The 16,642-nt window shown below is 45.4% G+C and overlaps 1 protein-coding gene across 1 annotated transcript in view; it reads right to left on the minus strand.

Annotated features, from left to right (window-relative positions):
• CFAP47 (cilia and flagella associated protein 47) overlaps positions 1 to 16,642 on the minus strand; it is a 1,094,449-nt gene that overhangs the window by 966,534 nt on the left and 111,273 nt on the right. The window contains 4 exon segments of the mRNA XM_075333814.1: positions 79 to 210; positions 2,697 to 2,819; positions 2,955 to 3,085; positions 12,384 to 12,628. Coding sequence (XP_075189929.1) covers positions 79 to 210; positions 2,697 to 2,819; positions 2,955 to 3,085; positions 12,384 to 12,628 — 631 coding nt within the window.

Consider the following 16,642-nt stretch of genomic DNA (forward strand, 5'->3'; position numbering starts at 1 on the left):
TATAGATAAGAAGTCTGTTTTTCATGTACAAGTTCTATCAGTGTTTTTTTTTTGCACTTGAACCTGTGATAGTCTTACCTCAATCCTAGTGTCAAATTTCATGACTGTACTTGGTGTAAAATGGATTGTGAGTGCAGCATGGCCTCCAACAGGGATTACTCCTTGTAGTGGAGTAATTGTCATGCCAGGCAAAGGACTAATATCTACCACCTGTAAAGGAAAAGAAACCTGTTGGTTCTGGTAGTACACTGTGCTTTTTCTCATATCCTTATTATTAATGTATGTTTGTTTTTGTTGAAAACATAACACATATTACTATAGGCCATTTTATAGTTCAAAAGATGGCATTATGGTTGTCACCTTTGTATCTATAAACATTTTGGGCCCAATTCATTAAATCATATCTGTTCCCCCTAATTTGAGAGCCCAATGATGTAGACAGAAATTCTGGTACCATCAATGTGTCACTTACTGGGCTGCTATTATAGTTTTGATAAAACAACTGTTTTATCAGCAGGAGATTATCACTAGAAGACTAGTAAACCTTCTGCCATGTAGACCTTCATATTCATGAACTCTGAATAAGCCCAACCCCAGCGCTAGTTAGCAGAATTGTGTACACAAAAAGATGTCACTTAGTGGCGTGGGCGGAGTTATACAGAACTCCATGTTCAAAGAACTGGAAGTTCTACAACAGATAAAACAGTGACTTTAGCAAAACTGCAGCAAGCATCCTCAAAAGTGATTCATTGCTGGTATCAGTGTCTATGCCCCTACTTTATCATGCTCTCAGATGGGGAAGCAAAAACTTGGTGACAGATTTAGTATGAGGTATGCCCAAGGTGGTTTTGAGGCAAAGTGGGGCAAAAGACGTTAATTCACCACTCCAGCATTTTTTTTTATTTCAGCACTGGAGTGGTGCTGTAACTCTAAAGCGGGCTTTACACGCTGCGATCTCGCTAGCGAGATCGCAAGCGATCGTACCCGCCCCCGTCGGTTGTGCGTCACGGGCAAATCGCTGCCCGTGCCGCACAACCTCGCTTAACCCCGTCACACGGACTTACCTGCCCTGCGACGTCGCTCTGGCCAGTGAACCGCCTCCTTTCTAAGAGGGGCGGTTCATGTGGCATCACAGCGACGTCACACGACAGGCGTCCAATGGAAGCGGAGGGGCGGAGATGAGTGGTACGTAACATCCCGCCCACCTTCTTCCTTCCGCATTGCCGGTGGAGGCAGGTAAGGAGATGTTCGTCGCTCCTGCGGTGTCACACATAGCGATGTGTGCTGCCGCAGGAACAACGAACAACATCGCTAATAAGCAGAAAACGATTTTTTTGTTTCAGGACGACCTCTCCGCGACAAACAATTTTGACCGCTTTTGCGATCGTTTAAGGTCGCTAATAAGTGTCACACATTGCGATATCGTTAATGACGCCGCATGTGCGTCACAAATACCGTGACCCCGACGATAATTCATTAACGATATCGTAGCGTGTAGGGCCTGCTTTAGTCCCCTACCCTTTGTCTTATACTCACCTTCCGGTCGCTTCCTTTAGCTACAGAAACTGCTCCCTGACATTCTATTCTTCTTTCTGTGGTGTGAATAGAAACCTATGTATCTTCTCTGTTTGCGGTTAATCCTTTTCCTTTTAGGACACTGCAAATATCCTCACCTCTCAGCTGTTAATCCTCATCAGTGTCCCATGTGTCCTTAAATACCTGCATTTCCCCTTGGTGCTTGCTGGTGATAGAGTTAAATATCTATACGGTCTTGAGTGCAATCACTCAGCTTGTAATCATCTGTAGAAATGTTGTTGTATGTTGCTGTACCTCTACATAAGTTTTATTGTAGATAAGTTGTTCATTAACTTTCTCTGTTTGTGTTCCCTGTGTATTCTTTAGAACTTAGTGGGGTTGACTAAGTGCTCATTCCATCTATTCCTTACCTAGGGCCCAGTTCATGGTCAGCCAGGGCCAGATATCCTGCTCAGTTCATAGGTGAGGAACCTTTGTAGGGTGGTCAGGGGAGCAAGGGGCCAGCGGAAAGTTTGATCAGGGGTCACCATCTCCCCGTTCCCTTCCCTCCTTTTTCACCGTTTGCTTGGTATTTCCTCATACCTAACGTGACATGAACGTCCTGGCTGTAATACACTACAATTACCTGCTGATTATGGGGCGAGCCCACTGGCCCACCTCAACCCCACCTGCTTCCGACTTGCGGTTTTGTAGACGCTGGGGGCCCCAAGAATGTTGGGAACCTGGGCAACTGCCCAGTTTGACCCACTCTAGAGTATGCCAGTTTTGATTAAGGCACCATTGAAGAAAGATGCATTAAATTCATTAGGAATGCATCTAACATCTGCCATACACCTCCGCTAGAAATGTTAGTCTAGAAAGGAATTGGAGTACATTTTGGCCTTTATCTGCACCACTAATATGCCAATTAATTTCCCGGGTCGGCCTCGCCACAGTCTGTCCTGTCCAAGGTCCAGTCACTCTGGCAGAGCTGGCTGAGAATGACACAAAAATACCACCAAAAGTCTAATAATTTGAGCTGCAGAAAAACCTTGTGACATTTCAAGGAGCTTTAAACTGGAATGCGGATGAGTCGATCCCTGTATGTTTAGCCTGAAATACATGGTGACATAACAGAAAATCTATAGATGGATTCACCCCTATGTGGAATTAATGGTTACCTGAAAGTATGCATGATTCATTCCAGTGTTCTGAATGATGGCCGTCTTAAATGTCGAAAGGCCTAGTGGAGCATGATGGAAAAGAATCCTTTGCTCAGTAAACTGGACATTTGTCGATCCAAGCTGGAAATGAATGAAAAATCATTAGATTATCATTTATCATACAATGCTTTGGTACTCTAACTCGCCATTTTCAGGTAATCCTTTTTATAGCAAGCTAAGATAATATACTGCCCATGGCGGCATGGCTTTCAGTACCTCTGCAATGCAGTTTAGCTTGTGTGTATTTCGCTGTTGTACACACAGGTTGAATTCGCCAATGTGCGGTGAGTTGAATCCTGGATGCCATACAACTTCACATTCAAGGTCTTCATATGCATCAACAATGCCTAACAGGAGTGAATCACAAAGTGAGATGAACAGTCCTGATTATAATTAAATAATAAAATTAATCAGTCTGCAACGAAATAGAAGTGGTGTAAAACCATAAAATGTGAACCAAAATTAAAAAAATATAAATAATATTCCTTTGGTTATTTACCATTTACTGAAAACATGCTCCTGGCACACTGTGAAAGATGTAGTAAAAATATAAAAAGAAAACTCATGCTTTTGGCTCAAAATCTGACTGGAGTAGAACTTTAAAAGCATAGAACCAACTAAATATTCATACTCATATTGTATATGCCTATGTCTACAAGCAGATATCATCATAAATTCACCAGAACTGAATGGACTAAACTTTTCTTCTTATCCAGACAGTGAAGTGTCAGTAAACGGATGTGATATCCAAAAAATAAAAAAACTCTATTAGATGTGGGAACTCTTACCGTCTGCAATAGGTAAGTGGGGCAACAACATAAAGGAAAGTGCCTGTATCACCCCTGGGGTCCCTGGAAGGCTTAATATGATTAGGTTTAATATGATGCTATGATTGAAGCTTTAGCGCTTACAGTCTTATCACGGCAAGTGTGTGTAAAATCAGGATTTTTAGTAGGTAAATGTTTAAAACGCAACATGTACACAATTACGTGTACATTTTCATGCATGCAAATTTTTGGACCTTAGATTTTGCTGCATTTGTCAGAGTGATGAATGCAGTGAAAAAGTGAAATCTGTATTGAAAATATGCAGCCTTAAGGGGTGTAAGGCTCGGCCACGCCAGACTTGCATGTCTGCTGTGTGTAAAATGTAATGTTTAACGTTTATGTTCTGGTGTAATGTGTTTAAGCGGCCATATGTGTAAGCTGCTTCCCTGTATTCCCGGGCTAGAGTGATTAGTGAAGGGGAGGGGCTTAGTTTGAAAAAAAGCGGTTAAGAAGTCAGTTAGTGTGAGGAGAGTCCCTGAGGGAGAGAAGCTGCCTGTCTGTTAGAGACGCAGTGGAGGAAAATCCCAGTAACTTCAATTTGGCGTGACCTTGTGGGTCAAATCCGGGTGCCAGACACGCAGTGCGGCCCGGGTGGTGGCCATTCCCTGGCAGAGACCTAACAAATCCCCTCATTCAGCGAAAGGTCAGTGGGCCCTTGAGAGAGGAGTAGGTCCTGACTGACCAGAAAGACGGTTGAGTCTGCCGTGGATAGTGAAGCTGAAGGGGAGGAAGAGGAGCTTAGGGATCCTAACGGGAGCCCAAGTACAAGGGTAGTAGTCCGCCAGAAAATGTACAAATTAAGAGTGGCTTAGGTTGCTAATGGCAATGATCGAAGAGAAAAGCTGGAGTGTATGTCCAAAGGACGGTATTTATTAAGGATGATGTCCCCTGTAAATAGAAAGCGATGTGCCTGCCGCTGACGAGTTACAAGTAGATAGATGTTTTTGTTCAGAAAAGTCTGTGTCAGTGTGTTGTGCTTGAGGGCACTGGGACCTGCTGCAACCGGCAGCTGGAAAGCGGTCCTGAAGATGGAACAAGCCCTGGCCCCCGGCAAGCAAGTAAGTGCGCCGCACTACAAGTCCCAGCGATCCTTCCCTTGCACTAGAGGGGCGGACGCGGTGCAGAGAACTGTTCTAAGGCTGCGCTGCAGCAAACCAGCAGTTTTTGTCACGACTACTATTGCACCCCGCCGCCCATCTAACACAGTAACTCAATATTTGGTGGTAAAATCTCATTCACTTTGCTGATGCTGTAAACCAATGTAAATTTTCCACCAGCAAATACAAAAAATTAAGAAGCATATAAACTATGTGTGAACAAGCTCTGCTGGCTCTATAAGTCTTAGATGTAATAAGTCCCTGCGCATGCCCTAAAGACAAGACAATACTTGTCTCAAGTTCCTAAATGGTAAAATTACAAAGTGCGTTGCACCCCTGACACTGGTCGCCACAGGGTATATTATTATATCCTTCCCAGGCAGGAAGAGGTTAACCCGGTAAGTTTACACACACCTCACAAAGCTAATCTATACACAGTCAGGAAGGGACTCAGCCAGTTCCTAGCAGGCCCAGGAACTGGGGGAACTCTAGGTCACCATAACAACAATCTGGATCCTTGCAAAGGTGGGGGGCAGGAGTAGGAGTAAGTTACAGAGCAGACAGGAAGTAGAGTCAGTTTCAGTCAGACAGAGACAAAGCAGACACGCTGTGGAACAGCTCCCTGAGGGGTTGCTGCCAGGCACCCCTCGGGGAGGCAGAACAAAATTATCTGGGATGTAACACCTCACCGACCTCTGCAGGAGTCTCCTGCAGAGGGAAGCCAGCAAGACCGGGGCTAGTAACACCTGGAGGGACGAGACCTGATACCAGTAATCGTGGGCAAAAAGAATACAGTCACTAGGGAGAGTACGGTGTGAGTACTCACGGGACTGAGCACAGGTGGGATACAGAGCCCTAGTTCAGGAAGACGCTTCAGGAGATAAAGCCCACCGATTACCAGACCGGACCAGACCTTTGAACTGCCCGGGATCGACTGGAGTCTCTGACGGTAAGGACCAGCACCTGGAGCGCGATACCATCTTAACCACAGAATAAAAGCATCTGGAACCCGCACCTGGTGACTCTATGAGTAAATGCCGCCGCCGCGGGCTCCAGCGCTCCCATGAACTGACGCCCCGTTCTAACAAACCTCCCGGGGTAATCCCGCTCCGCCTGTGGTGAGCAATACTATCCTGGCTGCACACAACACCTGCCCCAGAGAGAGACTATGCAGCGGCGGCTAATTCCTGGCCGCACAGCACGGGTGGCGCTGCGAAGCATCCCCCGTTCCCATCAAACACCGCCCTGGGAGAGGAAAAGTCGCAGGAAGGGTCTGCGGCGGAGGAGGCCAAGACCCAATCGCCATTGCAACCGGCGACATGCTTCCCAGGGACCCATCGCCCTCCTTGCATCCGCATTTACACTGGATACCTATTTGTTTGTCTTTTCATGTAGCCAAAGGGGCCACAGAGCTGGGTCAGGCCAGTCACAGCAACCCCAAGAAACCACTGACCTGGTGACAAGTACCCTAAGACCCCGTGGGTCGCTACAAGTGCATGTGAAAATAAGCAACTATGCAATTTACTTCTTATTAAAAATCCCATCCATTCTCATGAACAAAGGCTCATTGCCTAGGTTACCGGCCACCTTGCAGTTCAAGAATAGCCGGTTACCAAAGTAAGAAGAGCTGGATTGCTGGATCTGACCAGCCTCATTGCCCTTGCTCTTCTCTTCATTGCCAGGCTGTGAAGGCAAAGTTGACTCTGCAAGCAGCCTGGGACAGCTGCCTGTTTGGGCCAGCTGTGTTACCATGCCACTGTTCCAAACTGTCAGTCTTTAGGATTAGTAATGCCCTCATTAAAGCAGGAATTTGTCAGCAGGTTTTTGCTATGTAATCTGAAGATAACAGGAGAAAAGGTTTGAAACAATGATTTCAGGGATGTGTCTCTTATTATGCTGTACATACAATAAATATTTTATCCCCAGGAGATTATCACTGTCAAGACTTCAGGGCTTGTGAGCAGTTGTCCGACCATGCCTCCGCCTCTGATAAGCAGCTCAATGTCACTATATAATGTACACAGAAAGATGTGGTGTGGGCAGCATTAGCTGTCTGAGCTCTGCTACATGTCTAGGAACTCGAGTAAAAACCACCCGCAATAAGCAACAGACCACCAGACAAGGGGGGAGGAATAGACTCCAGGTGATTAACCTTTCTACACATATACTCTCCAAAGACCAGTTGGAGGTATTATCAAGGGGTCTAACCTTCTCCCCTGTCAATAAATTTTATTTTTTTACAGCTCTAAAAGATACCCACCTTTTCGCACGGAAGCTAATACTTAAGAGACTTCACCACAGACGAGACGACACGGGATTGGACAGTCCCGCGGAGAGGGAGGCTCTGCGGGTATTAGAGGACCTGCTTGAAGAACAGTCCAGTGCCACACCAGGTGTGTTTCCCAGGTCACTTCTGCCCAGATCTACAAGTTTTCCCCCCTTGTCCCTTTGTCCTGTTATTGAGATTTTCACCCGCCTAGTGTCTAGTGACCTTAAACAAATTCCATCGCGGAGACGGCATGATAATCTTACTTATAGACAGAGACTAGCGCTAGAGGAGTTAAACAACATATCTGATATCGTAATAAAACCAGCGGACAAGGGGGGCAATATTGTGATCTGGGCAGTAGCAAGTTATGAGAAGGAGGCATTGAGGCAGCTGCGCGACAGGAGTACTTACTCCAAGCTATCATACAATCCTGTGCAGTCCTTTTCTCGTGACCTTTCCAAGATCCTTGAGTCGGCTTCTGAGGTCGGCTTAATTACCAACAAAATGGTGTGCGGGCTCTCCACCAAATATCCTACGATACCCACTTTTTACTTGTTACCGAAAATCCATAAAGATGCCCTCTGCCCTCCGGGGCGCCCCATCGTGTCCGGCATAGGAGGCTTGTGTGATCCCATCTGCAAATTCATTGATTACCATCTCAAGCCCCTAGTTGAAACCTTGCCCTCCTATGTCCGTGACACGACTGACGTGCTCCGGCAGATCGATGGCATCTTTATGGACCATAATATGCTGATCGTTACAGGTGATGTGGAGAGCCTGTACACCTGTATTTCCCACCATGATGGTTTGGAGGCCACCCGCCTGTTTATGGGGATGGGCAGTCGGGATAGCGAACTTAATAAATTTATCCTTGAGCTGCTCCACTTTGCCCTTACACATAATTTTTTTATTTTTAAGGACCAATTTTATCTGCAGCAGCGCGGCACTGCCATGGGGGGCGGCCTGTGCCCCCGCGTATGCCAACCTCTTCCTCGGTATGTGGGAGAGGGTGGTCTTTGGCGAGGGTGGCACTGGGCTTAGCTCCCATGTGCAGTGCTGGCTCAGATATATTGATGATGTTTTGTTTTTTTGGCAGGGCACAGTGGAGCAGCTCGACGAATTTATGGGGCAATTGAACACTAATAACCTTAATATCAAATTAACATACAAACATAGCAGCAGGTGCATTGACTTTTTGGATATTAACATCGAAGTGGACCCTTTGTCGATGATTCAGACTAGCGTCCATCGAAAATCCACTTCAGTCAATGCCCTGCTGCATGCGTCATCTGCCCATACACCTTCTACAATACGCGCTATCCCGACTGGCCAGTTCCTGAGAACTAGGCGGATCTGTTCCACTGATGAGACATTTGAGTCACAATCGGCCGACCTCAGGAGCCGATTCAGGGATCGAGGATACAGTAATCGCTGTGTCCGAAAGGGATATTTACGTGCTAAGCGGACCCCCCGTCAGCAGTTGCTTCAATACACTCCTAAATCACAAAAAACTGATCCCCCTATTCGTTTTATAGGCACTCACAACGATCACTGGCAGACCATGCGAGATATCCTGGGCAAGCACTGGCCTGTTCTTCGATCGGATCCTATCCTGGCTGATGTCCTCCCTCCTGGCCCTCTCATGACAGCTCGTCTTTCTAAAAACCTTCGGGATATTCTGGTAAGGAGCCATTACGTACCACCTATTCGTAATCCTTTCAGTACCCGTGGCCCTCTGTTAGGGTGTTTTCCATGTGGTCGGTGCTTGGCCTGCCAGAATATCACCCGTACCTCCATATTTATGTCATCAGATGGTACCAAGACATTTAATATCAGGTGTTATATTACGTGTGCCACCACACACGTTATTTACTACGCCACGTGTCCGTGCTCCCTCGTGTATGTTGGTCTCACTTCACGCGAATTGAGGGTACGCACGAGGGAGCATGTGCGGGACATCAGTGCTGCCAAGGACACTATTGATCCCACCACGCTGAAAACACTCCCTAGGCATTTTTATAAATTTCATGGGAGTAACCCGTCTGGACTGAAGGTACGGGGTATTGATCATGTACGTGGGGGATCCCGTGGTGGCGATTTGAAAAAGCGTTTAGCTCAGGTTGAGGCTCGATGGATCTCCACTTTGGACACCCTGGCCCCCAAGGGGCTTAATGAGAACATCAGCTTTGTTTCCTTTTTATAATTTGATATCTATTTGGCGTCCCAACCATTTCTCGCTCTCTTGTTTTTTGCAATTCCTTTTTTTAACTTCATTGTTTGTGTGTTCATGAATGTTGTTTTTATTGGTTTGTCATTTTTATTTTAACGTTACCGGGAGCAATATGTTGCTCACTTTTGTAGTGATCTCTGACCTGCTATTAATTATTGATATATTACCTTTTAGATCTATTCCTCCTTTATGCGGTACGGGTGATTAATTGCTGTGTGGCTGAAGTATGACCTGGACTTCTGCCGGATATTTGATACTTGGGAAACCTGAAGAATTACCATCTTCCTATGGCAAGAATTGTACGATCTTCATTCCCGGCGGCCCTTTGCGCGTCCAAGAATAATTGAAGTTCGAGTTGCACGTCCTTAAGTGGTTTTTTGAGTAATTTTAACTGTACCATCTCTCCAAGTGATCATATCTGTTATGCAGTATTATTTATTTTGGCACTTTATATCTGTTTTATAACAACTTTGTGATATGTAGATCCTTTTACTCATTCTGATTTCTCTTTACTCCCCCAAGGTGTTCCTTGGTACCTGTCTGATACACATGTACACTCTGTCTCCGGGGATACGTGTCCCTCGGACCAGGCGGTCTTGTGGTGACAGGACTCAGGACGCAATGTGGTGGTTCATGGCCCTTTTGGGTTTTGTCGTCCTGATTGGGAATGGTGGTGCGTGGTTGTGGGGTGACACGTCCCCACTAGCCACGTGGGGCCTTCCCACCAGGTATGAAAACCAATGACACTCTTTCCTCTGGGCCACTATGAGTGTTAATATATAGTGCTGAAGTCTGGGGAGATGTGTGCTTCTCTTTTTATAGTTATTTCGGGTTCTACTTATAATTGGCGTCCCTGGTTACTACGATTTTTGGTAGTAGTACCACTATTTTTTCTGCCCGTTTAGTTAGCTACATGTGGCATGATATACTATGACTGGTTTTGTGAACTCTGTTCGTATCCGCATCATTCGGGGATGGAGAGGTGTGGCCGTGGGATTGATGCGTTCACAGCGGTCACATGATTTTCCCTCGTTCCCTCCCCTTTTGTGACGATCCCCATATGTCCGCATTTGGACTGCTATTGGCTGATTCACGCGTCATTCACCCGGCGATAGCGTGAAGCTAATCTAGGGACCTATGACGACTTCCTGTTTTACCTGGGAGTGCGTCTATGGTTACCCTAGTTACCGGCGTCCACACCGGACACGTGGGATCCTCCTGCTTCCTCCTATGATGACTTCCTGTAACTACCCGGAATAGCGTCCATAGTTACTACATCGCTAGCGTACATAGCGGTCATTGGACTCTCCCCGCCCCTTATTTCGACGACTTCCTGTTGTGTTTATCAGGAAGTGCGTCTGTAGCAACGGCATATACCAGGGCCGGAGCTTTGATGGTTAATCTAGTTTTTGTTTCCTGGGCCGTAGTATCTAGCGGTTCAATTGAGACCAGCCTGGACGCACCATGGACCCTCTGATTACACATATTTTAAACCACTTTGAGGTACGATGTTGATATAAGCTTGTTGTTAAGCGATGTCACTTCCTGTCTCCACGCCATTTCCGGCCACCCAGCTGTTGGATTTCACATTAGGAGGGGTATATATAATGGGCATGTAGGTCATGGGGTTATTACTTTGGTTTTCCACCTTGATAAAGCTATCCTCGCGAAACGCGCGTCGGATGGAGACCCCTGGATGCTCTTAGGGATGCCTTCCTACACTTCATAGGGACTGCCTGTTTTTACGGCTGGCTTTCCTGCGTTGGTTTACTCTGCACCTCAGCACTTTAGGTAAGAGAATTTTCTCAAGTCGCACACTCGTGCTATATGATTACTTCATGCTGATCCTCTTTTCTGCTGTGTACTAGTGTTTAGTAACAGTAAGCCAGCAGGATCACCATGATTCCCCACCCATACATGGTGGGTAACCACGGTTTGATCTGATCATATCTTACTTCCCATTCTGCAGCCCCTTTTCTCTGTGTATTTTTCCAACTATTTTGACCTCTTTAGGCTGTTAGCCGCCATCTATATAGATATTTACTGGTTGATTTTTTGATTCATTTGACTGGCTATTTAAACTGGTCTAATCCTATATGTCGGCATCCCTAGGGTATATTGGTAGTGCACCATTTTAATGAAATATTTGTCTTGTTGTGTATTTAATAAAAATTATGTATATTTTTGCACTTTACTCTTGTTCTCCCGTTGTTCATGTCTAGGAACTCTAATTGTGTTACAACTGCTGCACCTAGTAATCTAAGTGATACATCGTTCGAATCAGGATCTCTTTTCCTACCTCATGCTGCTCTCTGATGAGGTAGTAAAAATCTGGTGACAGATTCTCTTTAAAAAAACTGTAACTGTTATATTGTAGTTTTTTTCAAAAACAGGTTTATGTTAGCTCATTTGAGATAGAAAGAATGAGATTGTATTTGGGTACAATATATAGCCCAGAATTTGCCCCACCTGTGCTACCCTATAGTATGCCTCTATTGTACTTGCAAATTGTCTCTTCAGGGAGGAAGGAGACAAACTCAAGTGCCACCTATTGGAGGTAGCAATCCAAAAAGTCAAAAGTGACCCGTTAACGAGCCTTGTCATATGACTTAGGATTTATGCCAGATCAGAACCTCAATTTGCAGACACAGTGTTTCAGGGTGATGGCCCCTCGTCAGTGCAAACTGTAAGATTTAATCTGGCTATATGAAAAACTATAATGGGGTCTACTTTAGACTCTATTTTACTTGTCACTTTTCGGATGTGTGTTCATAGATCACTACTGACTAATGGCGCCTCCACTTGCAATTTACATATCTCTCTTTACATTATGTATTTTCTAGCTATAAGTGGAAATGTTGTTTTTAGACTGAATTGTATATTAGCGTATATTTCTCTATGCAGTATATATAGGAAAGGACATTAAAAATGCACACTTTCAAGAGAAAGAATGTAAAAGTAGCATTGTCTGCATTATTTCTGCTGTCTATAACTGTATGTATAATTTGCTTCGGGCGACAGAACAAGAAATGATATAGTAATGAAAGCAAAACAATGATAAATTATGGAATAAAAGTACAACTGTGAATACTGTAAAAATGTCGGAATTCATTATTGGAGCTTAAATACAGTATGATCCTATCAGAGTCACTTCATACATAGATTTACATCGGTTTCTAGGATAGAAAATATCATTTGTGAAAAGTAACCATCTGTCTTTACCTCTCGCCGGACGTATTGAAAAAGCAATTCCCTTTTCTGTTATGATTGGCTTCCAGCTAAATTCAGCCGCATGATTCCTGCGATTATACAATCTTATGGACGATCTAAATCCTGTCTCAGCTAAGAAGTCGTTGTTGGGCTTCAGAACCAGCTCGTGAGAAGACAGCTCAAGGGCAATGGGAACTGCCTTCGCAGTTACTAAGATATGTCCGATGTGCTTGTTATTCACGGAGTAGGAGATTGACCTGCAAGTCATAATCAATGCAATATGTTTTATTCTGTCTGTTTGGCTTTACAAGGATAGTAATAATATAAGAACAGTCAGCATTATGGTAGAAATACATAAAACATGCCGCTCGGTTTAATGTCTTATCGTTCTGGGTAAAAGTCTGTTCACAATCAGTATATCTCTATTATTTGTCCGTCCTTAGTTAGAGCCTTGGGGTCACAGAGCATTGCATCTGGAGACCACGTTAGCCCATAAAGGGGGAAGATGAAAGAACCCTTCTATTAATAATGAGAATATAAAGCCCTGGTGATGCCTGCAGTGCTAAATAAAAAGCTGACAGTAACCAAAACGTTATTCCCAGACGTGCAATAGTCAGTTAGGATGGTAACTGCTTGTCGGACAAGTCATTGTGAAGCCTTACAGTAAGTAAGTGGTACAATGGGATATACGTCATTGTTAGACGGAGACATTAGAATGGTAAGATACTTCAATTAGGATGTAATAGCTAATAAAATAATAGCATCATGATAAAAAAGGGTAAGAAATGTGAGCAGAAGGGTCAGCAATCTTCCTGACTTTGTAGGGCAAGAGAATACACAAAAAATCATGAAAGCTAAGAAGAGGTTACGTTATACTCCACTTTCTTCCTACGGCTATGTTCACGTGCAGCGTTTTTTGAGACGTTTCGTTTCTGTAGGCAAAACATGCTCCCTCTGCAGTAACAAGGCTGCGTTCATCATTTTTGTCACGTGTTTTGGGTGCGGATTACTGGTGCGCATTATCTACAGTACATGTGTAATAAAGTTAGTTTTATGCATCAAAATCACTTGAAAAATGGCACAAAAAAATGCTTAGACCATGTGCACACGTTGAGTATTTGCTGAGTTTTTTACCTCAGTATTTGTTAGGAAGACCAGAAGTGGCTGAAAAATGCAAAAGTTGTGACGTGTTGCAATTATTCTTTTCCTCTGACTGTTCCTCTCCTAGTTTTGGCTACAAATACTGAGGTGACACACTCAGAAAATACTCAATGTGTGTACGTGGCCTGATACAGTTATACTGTATGTGCATACACATAATGTTTTAGGCCATGTGCACATGTGACGCCCTGGCAGAACCAGGTACTCACACATAGGCCCCCGCATAACACCATCCCTCACAGGGTTACATACAGCCAACCTGAAACCCTAGTCACCCCCCTCAGGGCAAGACGGGCACACCAGTGGGCGGGACCAGGCGGTTAGGGAATGCCCACCTAGGTGTCTAGACAGCCCGGGGTGGGAAAACAGTCAGTTAGATTAAGTTTGGAGTTCAAGTTGAGAGGAGTGGAGGCTGGGGCTAGGTGTAGCTCCAGCAGAGGAGAAGTTCAAGTTGAGCGGTGCCAGGGTTGGAGCCCTGGTACCTTGGCTAGGTGGCAGACGGTGGTCTCCGTTGGCAGGCGACGGGAAGATGGCAGCCGGAGATCCGAGGTGGATCGGGACAGGGTTGGAGCCCGCCGGTACCGACACCAAAGACCCGACCCGGAAACCGTGCACAGAGGGGGTACTCGGACCATGAAGCCAGGACCAGAACCAACGGCCTAGCTAATCAACTGATTGAGGGCAGGATTACAGGTCCTGTCCCAACCAAAGTCTCAAAAGCAGACAACCACCCACAGAGAGGGATAGGGCAACCGCCAGGGCCCATAGATCCCACGGGTCAACGTCAGCGGGCACGGCTCCTCAGGTACACAACAAGCCGGGAGTGGACTCCCGTGTTCCATACCGGGAAGTCCAACCCAAGCAAACACAGTACAGAGGGAAATGACGGCGACCACCAGCCTGGGTGCGGGACCAGAGTACAACCGGCCGCGGCGGCCGGCCACCAGCCCCTTGGTTTACCAAAAGACTCGTATGATTCATTTAATTGTGAGTATCCAAACATCCCCTGGTACGTCCAGGCGCACAAGCCCCTGCCATCGCCATACCCTGCACAGAGACACTGGGTCCCGGGGCAACCATCCCTACCCACGGAGGGGTTAACATCCAGCTGCCATTACATCTCCCCCGTGTGTCCCACAACAGCAGCGGTAGTGTCCCACTGCACCACACACCATGGGTGGCATAACGAACTGAATACGGCCAAGGCCATACAACTATGTCCCCATTTTTTTTCGGCGTGTCCGCGTGACCCCCGGGTCCGGAGGAGCCCTCGAGCCACACAGTGGGTCTGGATCCGAGCAGCCCGGCTGCTAAAGGTGTGGGTGCAGCACACCCTGAAACTTGGCATCACGAACAGGATTGTAACCCATCCATCTACCTGGTGGAAGTGCGCTTTGAATTGGACAGTTAGCGGTGATCCATTGAAAATTCTCCAGAAGTTGCCATTTTGCTGCCATTTTTAGGCGCGAAAAACCCCCTGGGAATGGGGCCGGAAGGAAACAACACCCTGAGGCCGCAAACGAAACTAACCTGCCGTACAAGGGAGTGCTTGCAAAAGACCAAGGGGGAGAAGCAGGAAGATGTCTGCGCCCAATCAGGATGGCGGAGTAGCGCCTTCCGCAGATGTGGCAGGTGTGCCCTGTCAGGTTTAATAAGTGGGATTTCTGGCCTTATAAATGGGGTTGGGACCATCAGTTGTGTTGTGCAGATGTCTGGTGGATACACAGCTGATAGTCCAACAGAATAGATTGTTAGAATTTGTATTATGGCAAGAAAAAAAGGAACTAAGAAAAAAAAAAACGAGTGGCCATCATTACTTTAAGAAATTAATATCAGTCAGTCCGAAAAATAGGGAAAACTTTGAAAGTGTTCCCAAGTGCAGTGACAAAAACCATCAAATGCTACAAAGAAACTGGCTCAAATGAGGATCGCCCCAGAAAAGGAAGACCAAGAGTCACCTCTGCTGCGGAGGATAAGTTTATCCGAGTCACCAGCCTCAGAAATCGAAGATTTACAGCAGCTCAGATTAGAGACCAGGTCAATGCTACACAGAGTTCTAGCAGCAGACATATCTCTAGAACAACTGTTAATAGGAGACTTTGTGCAGCAGGCCTTCATGGTAAAATAGCTGCTAGGAAACCACTATATATGTATATATAAGCTTCAAGAGGAACCTCAAGACCCACCTCTTCCAACAAGCCTACAACCTACAATAGCTCTCAGTCCAGTACACCACTGCGCAACCAGCTCTGTCCTCACCTATTGTACCATCACCCATGCCCTGTAGACTGTGAGCCCTAGCGGGCAGGGTCCTCTCTCCTCCTATACCAGTCTGTTTTGTATTTGTACTGTTAATGATTGTTGTACGTATACCCTCTTCTACTTGTAAAGCGCCATGGAATAAATGGCGCTATAATAATAAATATTAATAAATAAATAAATATATATATATATATATATATATATATATATATACAGTACAGACCAAAAGTCTGGACACACCTTCTCATTCAAAGAGTTTTCTTTATTTTCATGACTTTGAAAATTGTAGATTTACATTGAAGGCATCAAAACTATGAATTAACACATGTGGAATGAAATACTTCACAAAAAAAGTGTGAAATAACTGAAAATATGTCTTATATTCTAGGTTCTTCAAAGTAGCCACCTTTTGCTTTGATTACTGCTTTGCACACTCTTGGCATTATCTTGATGAGCTTCAAGAGGTAGTCACCGGAAATAGTCTTCCAACAGTCTTGAAGAAGTTCCCAGAGATGCTTAGCACTTCTTGGCCCTTTTGCCTTTACTCTGCGGTCCAGCTCACCCCAAACCATCTCGATTGGGTTCAGGTCTGGTGACTGTGAAGGCCAGGTCATCTGGCATAGCACCCCATCACTCTCCTTCTTAGTCAAATAGCCTTACACAGCCTGGAGATGTGTTTGGGGTCATTGTCCTGTTGAAAAATAAATGATGGTCCAACTAAATGTAAACTGGATGGAATAGCATGCAAGATGCTGTGGTAGCCATAGTGTTTCAATATGCCTTCAATTTTGAATAAATCCCCAACAGTGTCACCAGCAAAGCACACCCACACCATCACACCTCCTCTT

Source organism: Anomaloglossus baeobatrachus, chromosome 2 (genome assembly GCF_048569485.1).
Source record: "Anomaloglossus baeobatrachus isolate aAnoBae1 chromosome 2, aAnoBae1.hap1, whole genome shotgun sequence".
Taxonomy (NCBI): domain Eukaryota; kingdom Metazoa; phylum Chordata; class Amphibia; order Anura; family Aromobatidae; genus Anomaloglossus; species Anomaloglossus baeobatrachus.